Source organism: Pseudophryne corroboree, chromosome 8 (genome assembly GCF_028390025.1).
Source record: "Pseudophryne corroboree isolate aPseCor3 chromosome 8, aPseCor3.hap2, whole genome shotgun sequence".
Classification (NCBI taxonomy): domain Eukaryota; kingdom Metazoa; phylum Chordata; class Amphibia; order Anura; family Myobatrachidae; genus Pseudophryne; species Pseudophryne corroboree.
Window position 1 is genome coordinate 259556230 of NC_086451.1, and position 24158 is coordinate 259580387.

Sequence of the window (24158 nt, forward strand, 5' to 3'; positions counted from 1 at the left end):
CACAGCTATGCACTTACCACTCACAGGGTGGGGTGCATGTAACACTGCACTCTCCACCACAGAAGCGGGGTACACAGCTGTACTTACCACTCACAGGGCGGGGTGCATGTAGCCCATGACCACATCGCTCTAATAAATACAAACAGAGAACCCAGCACTCGCCAAAGTAAACTCACTTATCCTCAACAATTCAATAAATAAATGATGGGGGTTTAGTTGGTGGATTGGCCAATGCACGGAAGCCTGTATACCGATTCAAGGTACCCCACCTTCATACAGGTCCTACACTATCACAGAGTCTTAAAACCTGACTACCACACTGCTGCATCATCTGCCTGCTAGATGTAATGTGTACCTGCCACAGACTTATATGGCTTTTAAAGGCACACTAGTCACCTATTGCACTGGCTCAAAGATGATTGCTAAAAAAACAGCTGGGACAGGTTCAGGATAATAAAGTCCACACAGGGGTGCATGAGAAAGCTATTGGCCACGGTTAATAAGAGCTAACCATAGATTAACCCCTTCATATACACACAGAGTAAAAACCACAGCACTCACCGCACCAGAAGCAGGGCACAGCTATGCACTTACCACTCACAGGGTGGGGTGCATGTAACACTGCACTCTCCACCACAGAAGCGGGGTACACAGCTGTACTTACCACTCACAGGGCGGGGTGCATGTAGCCCATGACCACATCGCTCTAATAAATACAAACAGAGAACCCAGCACTCGCCAAAGTAAACTCACTTATCCTCAACAATTCAATAAATAAATGATGGGGGTTTAGTTGGTGGATTGGCCAATGCACGGAAGCCTGTATACCGATTCAAGGTACCCCACCTTCATACAGGTCCTACACTATCACAGAGTCTTAAAACCTGACTACCACACTGCTGCATCATCTGCCTGCTAGATGTAATGTGTACCTGCCACAGACTTATATGGCTTTTAAAGGCACACTAGTCACCTATTGCACTGGCTCAAAGATGATTGCTAAAAAAACAGCTGGGACAGGTTCAGGATAATAAAGTCCACACAGGGGTGCATGAGAAAGCTATTGGCCACGGTTAATAAGAGCTAACCATAGATTAACCCCTTCATATACACACAGAGTAAAAACCACAGCACTCACCGCACCAGAAGCAGGGCACAGCTATGCACTTACCACTCACAGGGTGGGGTGCATGTAACACTGCACTCTCCACCACAGAAGCGGGGTACACAGCTGTACTTACCACTCACAGGGCGGGGTGCATGTAGCCCATGACCACATCGCTCTAATAAATACAAACAGAGAACCCAGCACTCGCCAAAGTAAACTCACTTATCCTCAACAATTCAATAAATATACAGGCTTCCGTGCATTGGCCAATCCACCAACTAAACCCCCATCATTTATTTATTGAATTGTTGAGGATAAGTGAGTTTACTTTGGCGAGTGCTGGGTTCTCTGTTTGTATTTATTAGAGCGATGTGGTCATGGGCTACATGCACCCCGCCCTGTGAGTGGTAAGTACAGCTGTGTACCCCGCTTCTGTGGTGGAGAGTGCAGTGTTACATGCACCCCACCCTGTGAGTGGTAAGTGCATAGCTGTGCCCTGCTTCTGGTGCGGTGAGTGCTGTGGTTTTTACTCTGTGTGTATATGAAGGGGTTAATCTATGGTTAGCTCTTATTAACCGTGGCCAATAGCTTTCTCATGCACCCCTGTGTGGACTTTATTATCCTGAACCTGTCCCAGCTGTTTTTTTAGCAATCATCTTTGAGCCAGTGCAATAGGTGACTAGTGTGCCTTTAAAAGCCATATAAGTCTGTGGCAGGTACACATTACATCTAGCAGGCAGATGATGCAGCAGTGTGGTAGTCAGGTTTTAAGACTCTGTGATAGTGTAGGACCTGTATGAAGGTGGGGTATCTTGAATCGGTATACAGGCTTCCGTGCATTGGCCAATCCACCAACTAAACCCCCATCATTTATTTATTGAATTGTTGAGGATAAGTGAGTTTACTTTGGCGAGTGCTGGGTTCTCTGTTTGTATATATATATATATATATATATATATATATATATATATATATATATATATATATATATATATTTTTTTTTTTTCAGGGCCCTGACAACGTCTAGCAACTTGGAGTCCTCCAAGTCCCTAGTAGCCGCAGGCACCACAATAGGTTGTTTCAGGTGAAACGCTGACACCACCTTAGGAAGAAACTGGGGACGAGTCCGCAGTTCTGCCCTGTCCGAATGGAAAATCAAATATGGGCTTTTGTAAGACAAAGCCGCCAATTTTGACAATCGCCTGGCCGAGGCCAGGGCCAACAGCATGGTCACTTTCCATGTGAGATATTTCAAATCCACAGATTTGAGTGGTTCAAACCAATATGATTTGAGGAATCCCAACACTACGTTGAGATCCCACGGTGCCACTGGAGGCACACAAGGGCTGTATATGCAATACTCCCTTGACAAACGTCTGGACTTCAGGAACTGAAGCCAATTCTTTCTGGAAGAAAATCTATAGGGCCGAAACTTGAACCTTAATGGACCCCAATTTGAGGCTCATAGACACTCCTGTTTGCAGGAAGTGCAGAAATCGACCTAGTTGAAATTTTTTTTTTTTCGTGGGGCCTTCCTGGCCTCACCCACGCAACATATTTTTACCACATGTGGTGATAACGTTGTGCGGTCACCTCCTTCCTGGCTTTGACCAGGGTAGGTATGACCTCTTCCGGAATGCCTTTTCCCTTAGGATCCGGCGTTCAAACCGCCATGCCGTCAAACGCAGTCGCGGTAAGTCTTGGAACAGACAAGGTCCCTGCTGGAGCAGGTCCTTTCTTAAAGGCCGATGCCACGGTTCCTCTTGGAACAGACATGGTACTTGCTGAAAGCAAATCCCTTCTTAGCTCCCGAGGCCATTAGTCCTCTGTGAGCATCTCTTGAAGTTCCGGTTACCAAGTCCCTCTTGGCCAATCCGGAGCCACGAGTATAGTTCTTACTCCTCTATGTCTTATAATTCTCAATACCTTGGTTATGAGAAGCAGAGAAGGGAACACATACACCGACTGTTACACCCACGGTGTTACCAGGACGTCCACAGCTATCGCCTGAAGGTCTCGTGACCTGGCGCAATACCTGTCCCATTTTTTTTTTTTCGGGCGGGACGCCATCATGTCCACCTTTTTGGTCTTTCCCAACGGTTCACAATCATGCGGAAAACTTCCCGATGAAGTTCCCACTCTCCCGGGTGGAGGTCGTGCCTGCTGAGGAAGTCTGCTTCCCAGTCGTCCACTCCCGGAATGAACACTGCTGACAGTGCTATCACATGATTTTCCGCCTAGCGAAAAATCCTTGCAGTTTTGCCACTGCCCTCCTGCTTCTTGTGCCGCCCTTTCTGTTTACGTGGGCGACTGCCGTGATGTTATCCCACTGGATCAATACCGGCTGACCTTGAAGCAGAGGTCTTGCTAAGCTTAGAGCATTATAAATTTGCTCTTAGCTCCAGTATATTTATGTGGAGAGAATTCTCCAGACTTGATCACACTCCTTGTGTGACTGCTCCCCAGCCTCTCAGGCTGGCCTCCGTGGTCACGAGCATCCAATCCTGAATGCCGAATCTGCGGCCCTCTAGAAGATGAGCACTCTGTAATCACCACAGGAGAGACACCCTTGTCCTTGGATATAGGGTTATCCGCTGATGCATCTGAAGATGCGATCCGGACCATTTGTCCAGCAGATCCCACTGAAGAGTTCTTGCGTGAAATCTGCCGAATGGAAGCGCTTCATAATAAGCCCCCATTTTTACCAGGACTCTTGTGCAATGATGCACTGACACTTTTCCTGGTTTTAGGAGGATCCCGATTAGCTCGGATAACTCCCTGGCTTTCTCCTCTGGGAGAAACACCTTTTTCTGGACTGTGTCCAGAATCATCCCTAGGACCAGCAGACGTGTCGTCGGAACAACTGCGGTTTTGGAATATTTAGAATCCACCCGTGCTGTCGTAGAACTACTTGAGATAGTGCTACTCCAACCTCCAACTGTTCTCTGGACCTTGTTCTTATCAGGAGGTCGTCCATTTTCTTTGAAGACGAATCCTCCTTTCGGTCATTACCTTGGTAAGGACCCGGGGTGCCTTGGACAATCCAACGGCATCGTCTTGAAACTGATAGTGACAGTTCTGTACCACGAACCTGAGGTACCCTTGGTGAGAAAAGGCAAATTTTGGGACATGGAGGTAAGCATCCCTGATGTCCCGGGACACCATATAGTCCCCTTGTTCTTTGCTATCACTGCTCTGAGTGACTCCATCTGGATTTGAACCCTTGTAAGTGTTCAAATTTTTCAGATTTAGAATAGGTCTCACCTAGCCTTCAGTACCACCATATAGTGTGGAGTAATACCCCTTTCCTTGTTGTCGGAGGGGTAAATTTATTATCACCTGCTGGGAATACAGCTTGTGAATTGTTTTCAATACTGCCTCCCTGTCGGAGGGAGACATTGGTACAGCAGACTACAGGAACCTGCGAGGGGGGAAACCTCTCGACATTCCAATCTGTACCCCTTGGATACTACTTGTAGGATCCAGGGGTCCTGTACGGTCCCAGCGTCATGCTGAGAACTTGGTAGAAGCGGTGGAGGGCTTCTGTTCCTGGGAATGGACTGCCTGCTGCAGTCTTCTTCCCTTTCCTCTATCCCTGGGCAGATATGACTCTTATAGGGACGAAAGGACTGAGGCTGAAAAGACGGTGTCTTTTTCTGCAGAGATGTGACTTAGGGTAAAAAACGGTGGATTTTCCAGCAGTTGCCCTGGCCACCAGGTCCCATGGACCGACCCCAAATAACTCCTCCCCTTTATACGGCAATACATCTTTGTGCCGTTTGGAATCTGCATCACCTGACCACTGTCGTGTCCATAAACATCTTCTTCCAGATATGGACATCGCATTTACTCTTGATGCCAGAGTGCAAATATCCCTCTGCGCATCTCGCATATATAGAAATGCATCCTTTAAATGCTCTATAGTCAATAAAATACTGTCCCTGTCAAAGGTATCAATATTTTTAGTCAGGGAATCCGACCAAGCCACCTCAGCTCTGCACATCCAGGCTGAGGCGATCGCTGGTCGCAGTATAACACCAGCATGTGTGTGTATACTTTTTAGGATATTTTTCAGCCTCCTATCAGCTGGCTCCTTAAGTACGGCCCTATCCGTAGATGGTACCGCCACTTGTTCTGATAAGCGTGTGAGCGCCTTATCCACCCTGAGGGGTGTTTCCCACCGCGCCTTAACTTCTGGCGGGAAAGGGTATACCGCCAATAATTTTCTATCGGGGGAAACCCACGCATCATCACACACTTCATTTAATTTATCTGATTCAGGAAAAACTACAGGTAGTTTTTTCACCTCACACATAATACCCTTTTTTGTGGTACTTGGAGTATCAGAAATATGTAACACCTCCTTCATTGCCCTTAACGTGTGGCCCTAAAAGAAAATACGTTTGTTTCTTCACCGTCGACACTGAAATCAGTGTCCGTGTCTGGGTCTGTGTCGACCGACTGAGGTAAATGGGCATTTTACAGCCCCTGACTGTGTTTGAGACGCCTGGACAGATACTAATTTGTTCGCCGGCCCTCTCATGTCGTCAACCGGCTTGCAGCGTGTTGACATTGTCACGTAATTTCCATAAATAAGCCATCCATTCCGGTGTCGACTCCCTAGAGAGTGACATCACCATTACAGGCAATTTGCTCCGCCTCCTCACCAATATTTTCCTCATACATGTCGACACACACGTACCGACATACAGCACACACATAGGGAATGCTCTGATAGAGGACAGGACCCACTAGCCCTTTGGGGAGACAGAGGGAGAGTTTGCCAGCACACACCAAAACACTATAATTATCCAGGGACAACCTTTATATAAGTGTTCCTCCCTTATAGCATTTTAATATATATACATATCGCCAAATCAGTGCCCCCCCTCTCTGTTTTAACCCTGTTTCTGTAGTGCAGTGCAGGGGAGAGCATGGGAGCCTTCCCACCAGCCTTTCTGTGAGGGAAAATGGCGCTGTGTGCTGAGAATAGGCCCCGCCCCCTTTTCGGCGGGCTTCTTCTCCGGAGTTTTAGATATCTGGCAGGGGTTAAATACATCCATATAGCCTCAAGGGCTATATGTGATGTATTTTTCGCCATACAGGTATTATACATTGCTGCCCAGGGCGCCCCCCCCCAGCGCCCTGCACCCTCCGTGACCGCTGTGTGAAGTGTGCTGACAACAATGGCGCACAGCTGCAGTGCTGTGCGCTACCTGATGAAGACTGAGAGTCTTCTGCCGCCTGGTTCCGGACCTCTTCATCTTCAGCGTCTGCAAGGGGGGTCGGCGGCGCGGCTCCGGGACGAACCCCAGGGCGAGCCCTGTGTTCCGACTCCCTCTGGAGCTATGTCCAGTAGCCTAAGAATCCAATCCATCCTGCACGCAGGTGAGTTGAAAATCTCTCCCCTAAGTCCCTCGATGCAGTGAGCCTGTTGCCAGCAGGACTCACTGAAAATAAAGAACCTAAAAACTTTTTCTAAGTAACTCTTTAAGAGAGCCACCTAGATTGCACCCTTCTCGGCCGGGCACAAAAACCTAACTGAGGCTTGGAGGAGGGTCATAGGGGGAGGAGCCAGTACACACCATGTGATCCTAAAAGCTTGCTTTTGTGCCCTGTCTCCTGCGGAGCCGCTATTCCCCATGGTCCTGACGGAGTCCCCAGCATCCACTAGGACGTTAGAGAAATAAGGGTTATGTTATGTTTGCATCAGGTTGTCTGATGCTCTGTTGTTGTTCATACTGTTAACTGGGTAAGTTATCACAAGTTATACGGTGTGATTGGTGTGGCTGGTATGAGTCTTACCCTGGATTCCAAAATCCTTTCCTTGTATTGTCAGCTCTTCCGGGCACAGTTTCCTTAACTGAGGTCTGGAGGAGGGACATAGAGGGAGGAGCCAGTGCACACCAGTAGTCCTAATTCTTTCTTAGAGTGCCCTGTCTCCTGTGGAGCCCGTCTATTCCCCATGGCCCTTACGGAGTCCCCAGCATCCACTACGGACTACGAGAAATAGATTTACCGGTGAGTAAAATCTTATTTTCTCTAACGTCCTAGTGGATGCTGGGGACTCCGTAAGGACCATGGGGATTATACCAAAGCTCCTAAACGGGCGGGAGAGTGCGGATGACTCTGCAGCACCGAATGAGCAAACACAAGGTCCTCCTCAGCCAGGGTATCAAACTTGTAGAATTTTGCAAACGTGTTTGAACCCGACCAAGTAGCTGCTCGGCAAAGCTGTAATGCCGAGACCCCTCGGGCAGCCGCCCAAGAAGAGCCCATCTTCCTTGTGGAATGGGCTTTTACTGATTTTGGATGCGGCAATCCAGCCGCAGAATGAGCCTGCTGAATCGTGTTACAGATCCAGCGAGCAATAGTTTGCTTTGAAGAAGGAGCACCCAGCTTGTTGGATGCATACAGGATAAACAGCGAGTCAGTTTTACTGACTCCAGCCGTTCTGGCTACATAAATCTTCAAAGCCCTGACTACATCTAGTAACTTGGAATCCTCAAGTCACGAGTAGCCGCAGGGACCACAATAGGTTGGTTCAAATGAAAAGATGACACCACCTTCAGCAGAAATTGCGGACGAGTCCGTAATTCTGCCCTGTCCATATGGAAGACCAGATAGGGGCTTTTACATGACAAAGCCGCCAATTCTGACACACGCCTAGCCGAAGCTAAGGCCAATAGCATGACCACTTTCCACGTGAGATATTTTAACTCCACGGTCTTAAGTGGCTCAAACCAGTGGGATTTCAGGAAATCCAACACCACGTTAAGATCCCAAGGTGCCACTGGTGGCACAAAAGGGGGCTGAATATGCAGCACTCCCTTTACAAACGACTGAACCTCAGGAAGAGAAGCCAGTTCCTTTTGAAAGAAAATGGATAGGGCCGAAATCTGGACCTTTATGGACCCTAATTTTAAGCCCATAGTCACTCCCGACTGTAGGAAGTGAAGGAAACGGCCCAGCTGGAATTCCTCTGTAGGGGCCTTCCTGGCCTCACACCAAACATATTTTCTCCATATACGGTGATAATGTTTTGCTGTCACGTCCTTCCTAGCCTTTATCAGCGTAGGAATAACTTAATCCGGAATGCCTTTCTCCGCTAGGATCCGGCGTTCAACCGCCATGCCGTCAAACGCAGCCGCGGTAAGTCTTGGAACAGACAGGGCCCCTGTTGCAACAGATCCGGTCTGAGAGGCAGAGGCCATGGGTCCTCTGTGAGCATTTCTTGCAGTTCCGGATACCAAGTCCTTCTTGGCCAATCCGGAACAATGAGTATTGTTCTCACTCCTCTTTTTCTTACGATTCTCAGCACCTTGGGTATGAGAGGAAGAGGAGGAAACACATAAACCGACTGGAACACCCACGGTGTCACTAGTGCGTCCACAGCTATCGCCTGAGGGTCTCTTGACCTGGCGCAATACCTTTGTAGCTTTTTGTTGAGGCGGGATGCCATCATGTCCACCTGTGGCAGTTCCCATCGATTTGTAATCTGTGTGAAGACTTCTTGATGAAGTCCCCACTCTCCCGGGTGGAGGTCGTGTCTGCTGAGGAAGTCTGCTTCCCAGTTGTCCACTCCCGGAATGAACACTGCTGACAGTGCTTGCACGTGATTCTCCGCCCAGCGAAGAATTCTGGTGGCTTCTGCCATTGCCACCCTGCTTCTTGTGCCGCCCTGGCGGTTTACATGAGCCACTGCGGTGATGTTGTCTGACTGAATCAGCACCGGTTGGTTGCGAAGCAGAGGCTCCGCTCGACTCAGGGCGTTGTATATGGCCCTTAGTTCCAGGATATTGATGTGCAGACAAGTCTCCTGACTTGACCACAGCCCCTGGAAGTTTCTTCCCTGAGTGACTGCCCCCCACCCTCGGAGGCTTGCATCCGTGGTCACCAGGACCCAGTCCTGTACGCCGAACCTGCGGCCCTCGAGAAGGTGAGCACTCTGCAGCCACCACAGAAGAGACACCCTGGCCCTGGGGGATAGGGTGATCAGCCGATGCATCTGAAGATGCGATCCGGACCACTTGTCCAACAGATCCCACTGAAAGGTCCTCGCATGGAACCTGCCGAAGGGAATGGCTTCGTATGACGCCACCATCTTTCCCAGGACTCGCGTGCATTGATGCACCGACACCTGTTTTGGTTTTAAGAGGTTTCTGACCAGAGTCACGAGCTCCTGGGCCTTCTCCTCCGGTAGAAACACCTTCTTCTGGTCTGTGTCCAGAATCATGCCCAGGAAGGGCAGACGCGTCGTAGGAATCAGCTGCGACTTTGGAATATTCAGAATCCAGCCGTGCTGTTGTAACTTGTAACACTCCCCGAGAGTGTGCTACGCTGATCAGCAACTGCTCTCTGGACCTCGCCTTTATGAGGAGATCGTCCAAGTATGGGATAATTGTAACTCCTTGCTTTCGCAGAAGCACCATCATTTCTGGCATTACCTTGGTAAATATTCTCGGTGCCGTGGACAGACCAAACGGCAACGTCTGGAATTGGTAATGACAGTCCTGTACCACAAATCTGAGGTACTCCTGATGAGGTGGATAAATGGGGACATGCAGGTTAGCATCCTTTATGTCCAGAGACACCATAAAATCGCCCTCTTCCAGGCTCGCAATGACCGCCCTGAGCGATTCCATCTTGAACTTGAACCTTTTCAGGTAAATGTTCAGGGATTTTAAATTCAATATGGGTCTGACCGAACCGTCCGGTTTCGGAACCACAAACATTGTGGAATAGTAACCCCTTCCCTGTTGAGGGAGGGGAACCTGTACCACCACCTGCTGGAGGTATAATTTGTGAATTGCCGCTAACACTACTTCCCTTTCTATGGGGGAAGCTGGCAGGGCTGATTTGAGGTAACGGTGAGGGGGCATCACTTCGAATTCCAGCTTGTATCCCTGAGACACAATCTGTATAGCCCAGGGATCCACCTGTGAGCGAACCCACTGGTGGCTGAAATTTCGGAGACGCGCCCCCACCGCTCCTGGCTCCACCTGTGGAGCCCCAGCGTCATGCGGTGGATTTAGTGGAAGCCGGGGAGGACTTCTGTTCCTGGGAACTAGCTGTATTGTGCAGCTTCTTTCCTCTACCCCTGCCTCTGGCAAGAAAAGACGCACCTCGGACTTTCTTGCCTCTTTGCGATCGAAAGAACTGCATTTGGTAATACGCTGCTTTCTTAGGTTGTGAGGGAATATATGGCAAAAAATTTGACTTCCCAGCCGTAGCTGTGGAAACTAGGTCCAAGAGACCATCCCCAAACAATTCCTCACCCTTATAAGGTAAAACCTCCATGTGCTTTTTTGAGTCGGCATCACCTGTTCATTGCCGAGTCCACAGGACCCTTCTGGCAGAAATTGACATTGCATTTATTCTAGAGCCCAGTAGGCAAATGTCTCTCTGGGCATCCCTCATATATAGGACAGCGTCTTTTATATGCCCCAGGGTCAGTAATATAGTATCATTGTCCAAGGTATCAAGTTCCTCAGACAGAGTATCTGTCCATGCTGCTACAGCACTACACATCCAGGCCGACGCAATTGCCGGCCTCAGTAGGGTACCTGAATGTGTATAAACGGACTTCAGGATACCTTCCTGCTTCCTATCAGCAGGATCTTTTAAGGTGGCCGTATCCTGTGACGGCAGGGCCACCTTCTTAGATAAGCGTGTCAAAGCTTTGTCAACCCTAGGGGAGGATACCCAGCGTAACCTGTCCGTTGGCGAAAAAGGATACGCCATAAGTAACCGTTTGGAAATCTGCACTTTCCTATCAGGAGAATCCCAAGCTTTTTCACATAACTCATGTGAAGGGGGAAAAGTCACTTCTGGCCTTTTTTCCCCAAACATATAAACCCTCATGTCAGGGACAGGGTTTTCCTCTGAAATGTGCAATACATCCTTCATTGCTATAATCATGTAGCGGATGGCTTTAGCCATGTTAGGCTGCAACTTTGCATCATCGCCATCGACACTGGAGTCAGAATCCGTGTCGATATCTGTGTCAACAATCTGGGATAGTGGGCGCTTCTGAGACCCTGACGGCCTCTGCGCTGTAGGATCAGGCATGGGTTGAGACCCTGACTGTCCCAAGGCTTCAGCTTTATCCAACCTTTTATGCAAGGAGTTTACATTATCATTTAACACCTTCCACATGTCCATCCAATCAGGTGTCGGCGCCGTCGGCGGAGACACCACATTCATCTGCACCTGCTCTGCTTCCACATAGCCTTCCTCGTCAAACATGTCGACACAAGCGTACCGACACACCACACACACAGGGGATGCTCTATTTGAGGACAGAACCCCCACAAGGCCTTTTGGAGAGACAGAGAATGCCAGCACACACCCCAGCGCTATATAACCCAGGAATTACACAGTAACTTAGTGTTTACCCAGTAGCTGCTGTATTAGTGATTTTGCGCTAAATTTATGTGCCCCCCCTCTCTTTTTACCCTCTTTCTACCGTGATTCTGCAGGGGAGAGCCTGGGGAGCTTCCTCTCAGCGGAGCTGTGGAGAAAAAATGGCGCTGGTGAGTGCTGAGGAAGAAGCCCCGCCCCCTCAGCGGCGGGCTTCTGTCCCGCGATTTTGTGCAAAATAATAGGGGGCTCATGCATATATACAGTGCCTAACTGTATATATGCTCTTTTATGCCAAGAGGTACTCAATTGCTGCCCAGGGCGCCGCCCCCCCCCTGCGCCCTGCACCCTACAGTGACCAGAGTGTGCGGGTTTAATGTGGGAGCAATGGCGCACAGCTGCAGTGCTGTGCGCTACCTCATATGAAGACAGGAGTCTTCTGCCGCCGATTTTGAAGTCTTCTTGCTTCTCTCGCCGCTTCTGTCTTCTGGCTCTGCGAGGGGGGCGGCGGCGCGGCTCCGGGATCGGTCGACCAAGGGTGCGTTCCTGTGTTCGACCCCTCTGAAGCTAATGGTGTCCAGTAGCCTAAGAAGCATGACCTATCCGCAGTTAGTAGGTCTGCTTCTCTCCCCTCAGTCCCACGTAGCAGAGAGTCTGTTGCCAGCAGATCTCTCTGAAAATAAAAAAATCCTAACAAAATACTTTCTTATTAGCAAGCTCAGGAGAGCTCACTAAAGTGCACCCAGCTCTGTCCGGGCACAGATTGTAACTGAGGTCTGGAGGAGGGACATAGAGGGAGGAGCCAGTGCACACCAGTAGTCCTAATTCTTTCTTAGAGTGCCCTGTCTCCTGCGGAGCCTGTCTATTCCCCATGGTCCTTACGGAGTCCCCAGCATCCACTAGGACGTTAGAGAAATCAGAAATCCCCTACAGTGCACACATTACCCTGAGTGTATGCACAAATGCCCCACTGTGTACTATACTGGTGGTAGCAGAAACTGAGTCATAAAGCGAAGGTGGTACGACTCATGGGTATGTTGTGTGTCACGGGTGAGTCAGTGAGAGCGGCTGAGTTCTGAGGCGCATAGCCGCTTCCACAGGGGCTATGTTTAGACAGAGTTACAGCATCTGCCATAAGGCAGGTGCAAGTATTCAAAGACACACTGTCTACAATCACCAGCAGTGTTACAGCATGCATGGGAGTGGGTGGCTCAGTGCTTGCACATTATGGCACATGCTAGTACACAAGGGAAAGGCTAAAAGTAACATTTGCATATTATCGCAGCAGCTTCTGACTGTGAATCAGGACCTCAGAGAAGTCCCCTACACATGCATACTGTACACAAAGCAGTGTATTCCCCGACACACATACACACTGTACATAGAGTGGTGTATTTCCACCAACACACACAGAGTGCCGTAATCCACCCCACACATACACTGTACGCAGCATCATATCCCCCACCCCCCAACACACACAGCGTACAGTGCCATAATCACCCACACACTGTACACAGCAGCATATTCCTCCCCACACACTATACAGAGTGCCGTAATCCTCCACAGACTGTACACAGAGCAGTGTATTGCCCCACACACATACACAGAGCACTGTAACTGCCCCCCCCCCCCAAAACACACACTTTACGCAGAATTGCCCCTCACACACACCCTGTACGCAAACTGCCCAATCACACACACTGTACACAGAGCTGCCTCCACCCCCCCCACACACTATACAGAGCTGCCTCTCCACACACACAGACTGTACACAGAGCTGCCTCTCCACACACACACAGACTGTACACAGAGCTGCCTCCTCCCCCCGCACACACACTGTACACAGAGCTGCCTCCTCCCCCCGCACACACACTGTACACAGAGCTGCCTCCTCCCCCCGCACACACACTGTACACAGAGCTGCCTCCCCCCCCATCCCCACACTGTACACAGAGCTGCCTCCCCCCCATCCCCACACTGTACACAGAGCTGCCTCCCCCCATCCCCACACTGTACAGTTGCCTCCCCCTCACACACACTGTACACAGAGCTGCCTCCCCCCCACACACTGTACACAGAGCTGCCTCCCCCCCACACACTGTACACAGAGCTGCCTCCCCCCCCACACTGTACACAGAGCTGCCCCCCCCCCACACTGTACACAGAGCTGCCTCCCCCCCACACACTGTACACAGAGCTGCCTCCCCCCCCCACACACACTGTACACAGAGCTGCCTCCCCTCCCCACACACACTGTACACAGAGCTGCCTCCCCTCACATACTGTACACAGAGCTGCCTCCCCCCACACACACAGTACACAGAGCTGCCTCCCCCCCCCACACACACACTGTACACAGAGCTGCCTCCCCCCCCACACACTGTACACAGAGCTGCCTCCCCCCACACACACTGTACACAGAGCTGCCTCCCCCCACACACACTGTACACAGGGCTGCCTCCCCCCCACACACATACTGTACACAGGGCTGCCTCCCCCCCCACACACACTGTACACAGGGCTGCCTCCCCCCACACACACTGTACACAGGGCTGCCTCCCCCCACACACTGTACACAGAGCTGCCTCCCCCCACACACACTGTACACAGAGCTGCCCCCCCCACACACACACTGTACACAGAGCTGCCTCCCCCCCACACACACACACAGAGCTGCCTCCCCCCCCCACACACACACACTGTACACAGAGCTGCCTCCCCCCCACACACACACACACACACTGTACACAGAGCTGCCTCCCCCCCACACACACTGTACACAGAGCTGCCTCCCCCCCACACACTGTACACAGAGCTGCCTCCCCCCCCACACACACACAGTACAGAGCTGCCTCCCCCCCACACACACACTGTACACAGAGCTGCCTCCCCCCACACACACTGTACACAGAGCTACCTCCCACACACACACTGTACACAGAGCTGCCCCCCCCACACACACTGTACACAGAGCTGCCCCCCCCACACACACACTGTACACAGAGCTGCCCCCCCCACACACACACTGTACACAGAGCTGCCCCCCCCACACACACTGTACACAGAGCTGCCTCCCTCCCACACACTGTACACAGAGCTGCCTCCCCCCCCACACACACACTGTACACAGAGCTGCCTCCCCCCCCACACACACACTGTACACAGAGCTGCCTCCCCCACACACACTGTACACAGTGCTGCCCCCCCACACACACACACACACACACTGTACACAGGCCTCCCCCCCACACACACACTGTACACAGAGCAACCCCCCCATCCCCACACTGTACACAGAGCAGCCCCCCCATCCGCCCACTATACACAGAGCAGCCCCCCACTGTACACAGAGCAGCCTCCCGTCCCCACACACACACACTACGCAGAGCGGTGTATCCTCCTCCCCCAACACATATACACACACTGTACACAGAGCTATGTCCCCGCACACACACACACTGTACACAGAGCTGCCTCCCCACACACACTGTACAGAGCTGCCTCCCCCCCCACACACACACACTGTACACAGAGCTGCCTTCCCCACACACTGTACACAGAGCTGCCTCTCCCCCCACACACACTGTACACAGAGCTGCCTCCCCCACCCGCACACACTGTACACAGAGCTGCCACCCCCCCGCACACACACTGTACACAAGGCTGCCTCCCCCCCCGCACACACTGTATACACAGATCTGCTCCCCACCCACACACACTGTACACAGAGCTGCCTCCCCCACACACTGTACACAGAGCTGCCCCCCCACACACACACACTGTACACAGAGCTGCCTCCCCCCACACACACACTGTACACAGAGCTGCCCCCCCACGCGCACTGTACACAGAGCTGCCTCCCTCCCACACGCTGTACACAGAGCTGCCTCCCCACCCACACACTGTACAGAGCTGCCTCCACCCCCCCACACACTGTACACAGAGCTGCCTCTCCACACAGACTGTACACAGAGCTGCCTCTCCACACACACACAGACTGTACACAGAGCTGCCTCCTCCCCCCGCACACAGACTGTACACAGAGCTGCCTCCTCCCCCCGCGCACACACTGTACACAGAGCTGCCTCCTCCCCCCGCGCACACACTGTACACAGAGCTGCCTCCTCCCCCCGCGCACACACTGTACACAGAGCTGCCTCCTCCCCCGCGCACACACTGTACACAGAGCTGCCTCCCCCCCATCCCCACACTGTACACAGAGCTGCCTCCCCCCCATCCCCACACTGTACACAGAGCTGCCTCCCACCCATCCCCACACTGTACAGAGTTGCCTCCCCTCCACACACTGTACACAGAGCTGCCTCCCCCCCACACACTGTACACAGAGCTGCCTCCCCCCCACACACTGTACACAGAGCTGCCTCCCCCCCACACACTGTACACAGAGCTGCCTCCCCCCACACACTGTACACAGAGCTGCCTCCCCCCCACCCACACACTGTACACAGAGCTGCCTTTCCCCCCACACACTGTACACAGGGCTGCCTCCCCCCCACACACACACTGTACACAGAGCTGCCTCCCCCCACACACTGCACAGAGCTGCCTCCCCCCCACACACACTGTACACAGAGCTGCCTCCCCCACACACACTGTACACAGAGCTGCCCCCCCCCACACACACTGTCCACAGAGCTGCCCCCCCCACACACACTGTACACAGAGCTGCCCCCCCACACACACTGTACACAGAGCTGCCCCCCCCCCACACACACTGTACACAGAGCTGCCCCCCCCACACACACACTGTACACAGAGCTGCCCCCCACACACACACACTGTACACAGAGCTGCCTCCCTCCCACACACACACACACTGTACACAGAGCTGCCTCCCCCCCACACACACTGTACACAGAGCTGCCTCCCCCCCACACACACTGTACACAGAGCTGCCTCCCCCACACACACTGTACACAGTGCTGCCCCCCCCCACACACACTGTACACAGTGCTGCCCCCCCCCCCCCACACACACACACACTGTACACAGGCCTCCCCCCCCACACACACACACACTATACACAGAGCTGCCTCCCCCCCCACATACACACAGAGCTGCCTCCCCCACACACACTGTACACAGAGCAACCCCCCCCATCCCCACACTGTACACAGAGCAGCCCCCCCATCCGCCCACTATACACAGAGCAGCCCCCCACTGTACACAGAGCAGCCTCCCGTCCCCACACACTACGCAGAGCGGTGTATCCTCCTCCCCCCACACACATATACACACACTGTACACAGAGCTATGTCCCCGCACACACACACTGTACACAGAGCTGCCCCCCCCCACACTGTACACAGAGCTGCCTCCCCCCCCACACACACACTGTACACAGAGCTGCCTTCCCCACACTGTACACAGAGCTGCCTCCCCCCCCCCCCCCCCCACACACACACTGTACACAGAGCTGCCTCCCCCACCCGCACACTGTACAGAGCTGCCACCCCCCCGCACACACTGTATACACAGATCTGCTCCCCCCCCCCCCACACACACACTGTACACAGAGCTGCCTCCCCCCCACACACACACTGTACACAGAGCTGCCCCCCCACGCGCACTGTACACAGAGCTGCCTCCCTCCCACACGCACACAGCAGCCTCCACCCCCCCACACACTGTACACAGAGCTGCCTCCCCCCCACACACTGTACACAGAGCTGCCTCCCCCCCACACACTGTACACAGAGCTGCCTCCCCCCCACACACTGTACACAGAGCTGCCTCCCCCCCACACACTGTACACAGAGCTGCCTCCCCCCCACACACTGTACACAGAGCTGCCTCCCCCCACACACTGTACACAGAGCTGCCTCCCCCCCACACACTGTACACAGAGCTGCCTCCCCCCCCACACACTGTACACAGAGCTGCCTCCCCCCCCACACACTGTACACAGAGCTGCCTCCCATCCCACACACTGTACACAGAGCTGCCTCCCATCCCACACACTGTACACAGAGCTGCCTCCCCACCCACACACTGTACAGAGCTGCCTCCCCACCCACACACTGTACACAGAGCTGCCTCCCCACCCACACACTACACAGAGCTGCCTCCCCACCCACACATTGTACAGAGCTGCCCCCCCACACACACACTGTACACAGAGCTGCCTCCCCCCCACACACTGTACACAGAGCTGCCTCCCCCCTCACACACTGTACACAGAGCTGCCTCCCATCCCACACACTGTACACAGAGCTGCCTCCCCCCCCCACACACACTGTACACAGAGCTGCCTTCCCCCCCCACACACACTGTACACAGAGCTGCCTTCCCCACACACTGTACACAGAGCTGCCTCCCCCCCCACACACACTGTACAGAGCTGCCTCCCCCACCCGCACACACTGTACACAGAGCTGCCTCCCCCACCCGCACACACTGTACACAGAGCTGCCACCCCCCGCACACACACTGTACACAGAGCTGCCTCCCCTCACACATACTGTACACAGAGCTGCCTCCCCCCCACACACACACTGTACACAGAGCTGCCTCCCCCCACACACTGTACACAGAGCTGCCTCCCCCCACACACTGTACACAGAGCTGCCTCCCCCCCACACACTGTACACAGAGCTGCCTCCCCCCCACACACTGTACACAGAGCTGCCTCCCCCCCACACACTGTACACAGAGCTGCCTCCCATCCCACACACTGTACACAGAGCTGCCTCCCCACCCACACACTGTACAGAGCTGCCTCCCCCCACACACACACTGTACACAGAGCTGCCTCCCCCCCACACACTGTACACAGAGCTGCCTCCCCACCCACACACTGTACACAGAGCTGCCTCCCCCCCACACACTGTACACAGAGCTGCCTCCCCCCCACACACTGTACACAGAGCTGCCTCCCCACCCACACACTGTACACAGAGCTGCCTCCCCACCCACACACTGTACACAGAGTTGCCTCCCCCCCCACACACTGTACACAGAGCTGCCTCCCCCCCACACACACTGTACACAGAGCTGCCTCCCCCCCACACACACTGTACACAGAGCTGCCTCCCCCCCACCCACACTGTACACAGAGCTGCCTCCCCCCCACACACTGTACACAGGGCTGCCTCCCCCCCACACACACACACTGTACACAGGGCTGCCTCCCCCACACTGTACACAGCGCTGCCTCCCCCCCCACACACACTGTACACACACACTGTACACAGGGCTGCCTCCCCCCCCCCCCCCCCCCACACACTGTACACAGGGCTGCCCCCCCCCCCCCACACTGTACACAGAGCTGCCTCCCCCCCACACACTGTACACAGAGCTGCTTCCCACCCCCCCGCACACACACTGTACACAAGGCTCCCACGCACACTGTGTACACAAGGCTGCCACCCCCCACACACACTGTACACAGAGCTGCCTCCCCCCACACACTGTACACAGAGCTGCCCCCCCACACACACACACTGTACACAGAGCTGCCTCCCCCCCACACACTGTACACAGAGCTGCCTCCCCCCCCACACACTGTACACAGAGCTGCCTCCCCCCCACACACTGTACACAGGGCTGCCTCCCCCACACACTGTACACAGGGCTGCCTCCCCCACACACACACACACTGTACACAGGGCTGCCTCCCCCACACACACACTGTACACAGGGCTGCCTCCCCCCCACACACACACACACTGTACACAGGGCTGCCCCCCCCCACTGTACACAGCGCTGCCTCCCCCCCACACACACTGTACACAGCGCTGCCTCCCCCCCCCCCCACACACTGTACACAGAGCTGCCTCCCCCCCACACACTGTACACAGAGCTGCTTCCCACCCCCCCGCACACACACTGTACACAAGGCTGCCACCCCCCCGCGCACACTGTATACACAGATCTGCTCACACACACACACACACTGTACACAGAGCTGCCTCCCCCCACACACTGTACACAGAGCTGCCCCCCCACACACACTGTACACAGAGCTGCCCCCCACGCGCACTGTACACAGAGCTGCCTCCCCCCCACACGCACTGTACACAGAGCTGCCTCCCCCCCTACACACACTGTACACAGCTGCCCCCCCACACACACTGTACACAGAGCTGCCTCCCCTCACACGCACACTGTACACAGAGCTGCCCCCCCCACACACACACACTGTACACAGAGCTGCCTCCCCACACACACACTGTACACAGAGCTGCCTCCCCACACACACACACACACTGTACACAGAGCTGCCTCTCCCCCCCCCCCCACACACACACACACACACACACTGTACACAGAGCTGCCTCCCCCCCCCCCCCACACACACACTGTACAGAGCTGCCTCCCCCAACACACTGTACACAGAGCTGCCTCCCTTCCACACACACTGTACACAGGGCTGTCTCCCCTCCCCCCTACTGTACACAGAGCTGCCTCCCCTCCCCCCACACACTGTACAGAGCTGCCTCCCCCACTGTACACAGAGCTGCCTCCCCCCACACTGTACACAGAGCTGCCTCTCCCCACACTGTACACAGAGCTGTCCCCCCATCCCCGCACTGTACACAGAGCAGCCTCTCACCCCCCCCCCCCCACACACAATGTACACAGAGCGGCGTATCCTCCACACACACACACACACACACACACACACACACACTGTACACAGAGCGGCGTATCCTCCCCACGCACACACACACTGTACACAGAGCGGTGTATCCTCCCCACGCACACACACACTGTACACAGAGCCGTGTATCCTCCCCACACACACTGTACACAGAGCCGTGTATCCTCCCCACACACACTGTACACAGAGCCGTGTATCCTCCCCACACACACTGTACACAGAGCCGTGTATCCTCCCCACACACACTGTACACAGAGCCGTGTATCCTCCCCACACACACTGTACACAGAGCCGTGTATCCTCCCCACACACACTGTACACAGAGCCGTGTATGCTCCCCACACACACTGTACACAGAGCCGTGTATCCTCCCCACACACACTGTACACAGAGCCGTGTATCCTCCCCACACACACACACTATACACAGAGCAGTGTATCCTCCCCACACACACACACACTATACACAGAGCAGTGTATCCTCCCCACACACACTGTACACAAAGCCGTGTATCCTCCCCACACACACTGTACACAGAGCCGTGTATCCTCCCCACACACACTGTACACAGAGCGGTGTATCCTCCCCACACACTGTACACAGAGCCGTGTATCCTCCCCACACACACTGTACACAGAGCCGTGTATCCTCACCACACACACACTGTACACAGAGCAGTGTATCCTCCCCACACACACTGTACACAGAGCCGTGTATCCTCCCCACACACACTGTACACAGAGCCGTGTATCCTCCCCACACACACTGTACACAGAGCCGTGTATCCTCCCCACACACACTGTACACAGAGCCGTGTATCCTCCCCACACACACTGTACACAGAGCAGTGTATCCTCCCCACACACATACGGTACACAGAGCAGTGTATCCTCCCCACACACACACTGTACACAGAGCAGTGTATCCTCCCCACACACACACTGTACATAGAGCCGTGTATCCTCCACACACACTGTACACAGAGCCGTGTATCCTCCCCACACACACACTGTACACAGAGCCGTGTATCCTCCCCACACACACACTGTACACAGAGCCGTGTATCCTCCCCACACACACACTGTACACAGAGCCGTGTATCCTCCCCACACACACTGTACACAGAGCCGTGTATCCTCCCCACACACACTGTACACAGAGCAGTGTATCCTCCCCACACACACTGTACACAGAGCCGTGCATCCTCCCCACACACTGTACACAGAGCCGTGTATCCTCCCCACACACTGTACACAGAGCGGTGTATCCTCCCCACACACACACACTGTACACAGAGCCGTGTATCCTCCCCACACACACTGTACACAGAGCCGTGTATCCTCCCCACACACACACACTGTACACAGAGCCGTGTATCCTCCCCACACACACTGTACACAGAGCCTTGTATCCTCCCCACACACACACACTGTACACAGAGCGGTGTATCCTCCCCACACACACTGTACACAGAGCCGTGTATCCTCCCCACACACACTGTACACAGAGCCGTGTATCCTCCCCACACACACTGTACACAGAGCGGTGTATCCTCCCCACACACACTGTACACAGAGCGGTGTATCCTCCCCACACACACTGTACACAGAGCGGTGTATCCTCCCCACACACTGTACACAGAGCCGTGTATCCTCCCCACACACACTGTACACAGAGCCGTGTATCCTCACCACACACACACACTGTACACAGAGCCGTGTATCCTCACCACACACACTGTACACAGAGCCGTGTATCCTCCCCACACACACTGTACACAGAGCCGTGTATCCTCCCCACACACACTGTACGCAGAGCCGTATATCCTCCCCACACACACACACACACACTGTACACAGAGCCGTGTATCCTCCCCACACACACTGTACACAGAGCGGTGTATCCTCCCCACACACACACTGTACACAGAGCGGTGTATCCTCCCCACACACACACTGTACACAGAGCGGTGTATCCTCCCCACACACACACACTGTACACAGAGCCGTGTATCCTCCCCACACACACACTGTACACAGAGCCGTGTATCCTCCCCACACACACACACACTGTACACAGAGCAGTGTATCCTCCCCACACACTGTACACAGAGCCGTGTATCCTCCCCACACACACTGTACACAGAGCCGTGTATCCTCCCCACACACACACACACTGTACACAGAGCCGTGTATCCTCCCCACACACACACACACTGTACACAGAGCCGTGTATCCTCCCCACACACACACACTGTACACAGAGCCGTGTATCCTCCACACACACACACACACACACACACACTGTACACAGAGCCGTGTATCCTCCACACACACACACACACTGTACACAGAGCCGTGTATCCTCCCCACACACACTGTACACAGAGCCGTGTATCCTCCCCACACACACACACTGTACACAGAGCCGTGTATCCTCCCCACACACACACACTGTACACAGAGCCGTGTATCCTCCCCACACACACTGTACACAGAGCCGTGTATCCTCCCCACACACACTGTACACAGAGCCGTGTATCCTCCCCACACACACTGTACACAGAGCCGTGTATCCTCCCCACACACACTGTACACAGAGCCGTGTATCCTCCCCACACACACTGTACACAGAGCCGTGTATCCTCCCCACACACACTGTACACAGAGCCGTGTATCCTCCCCACACACACTGTACACAGAGCCGTGTATCCTCCCCACACACACTGTACACAGAGCCGTGTATCCTCCCCACACACACTGTACACAGAGCCGTGTATCCTCCCCACACACACTGTACACAGAGCCGTGTATCCTCCCCACACACACACTGTACACAGAGCCGTGTATCCTCCCCACACACACTGTACACAGAGCCGTGTATCCTCCCCACACACTGTACACAGAGCCGTGTATCCTTCCCACACACACTGTACACAGAGCCGTGTATCCTCCCAATACATACTGTACACAGAGCCGTGTATCCTCCCCCCACACACTGTACACAGAGCCGTGTATCCTCCCAATACATACTGTACACAGAGCAGTGTATCCTCCCCATACATACTGTACATCAGAGTATAGCCCCACATACAGACACAGCAGTGTCTTCCCCAAGCATATACACACTGTACACAGTAACATATTCCCCACCACATACACACTGTACACAGACTGGTGCCCCATCCCTATAGACACACATACAGTACACAAAGTATACAGAGAGGTGCCTCCCCCAACACAAAGACACACTGAACATATGAGATACTAGCGCACAGGCTGAGCACGGCTCTGTGGCAGGATGTGGGGGTATGAGGACAAGCAATGCCTCCCTTACTATAGGCACAGCCTGCCAGGCCTGCTCCCGCACACAGTAACTCCCTCCGTCTCTTACACGGTAATGTGTCCGGCACCCCGCACCACCACGGGATCCGGAGCGTATCGGAGTAAATGCTCCTCAGCTACGACCCGACCTGCACCTGTCTCCTGCTCCTCGTCCTCCTCCTCCTCTTCCTCATCCAACTCGTATATGGTATCAAAGTCCGCCATGTTGGGTAACAGGACGCTCATGACGTCATCCCAGCACGGCGCTGGGATCGTAGTGACGTCACTGCCGTGGGGCGGAGCTGAGCCCGAGCTCTGAGTAGAAAGAAGTAGGAGAGGTGTGGCGGGGTATGTATCCTAGGATTCCTATGGGCACTGACTGTGCTGCGCCTGAGCCCAGCGTGAGAGTTGCCGCCGCTGCTGCTGCGTATGGCCTAGCGCTGACATCTAAGGGAAAACACTTGGGTGCCTATTTATTAGCATTAAATTATTGTTAATTATTATTAACATTATTTTAGTATCACCTGAATATATTAAAGGGCATTTGGAGCAGTTGTCAAGAAAAACTGCTTCAAACCCTTTAATTCACTTTTTTTTTTTAGTAAGCAATATCGCATTCCCCATACTTACAATGGGAAATGCGATCTGACCAGATTTACAAAAAAAAATAAAATAACACAGTGTGCCCTGCGATAATCTCGCCAACTCAGTGGTGAGATCACAGGGCAGCACTGCGAACTGC

At 53.8% G+C, this 24158-nt stretch overlaps 1 protein-coding gene across 2 annotated transcripts in view; it reads right to left on the reverse strand.

The window, feature by feature from the left end:
- Positions 1–23749, reverse strand: part of LOC134948916 (cysteine-rich hydrophobic domain-containing protein 2-like) — a 95546-nt gene extending 71797 nt beyond the window's left edge. The window contains exon 1 of one of the 2 annotated variants that reach the window (XR_010183056.1): positions 23487–23749. Coding sequence is in view for 1 of the 2 variants with exons in the window: in XM_063937197.1 (XP_063793267.1) it covers positions 23487–23662 (176 nt within the window). In the remaining variant the exon portion in view is untranslated. The remainder of the gene's footprint in view (positions 1–23486) is intronic. The other variant, XM_063937197.1, reaches the window with a different exon arrangement.
- Between the last annotated feature and the right edge of the window lie 409 nt (positions 23750–24158).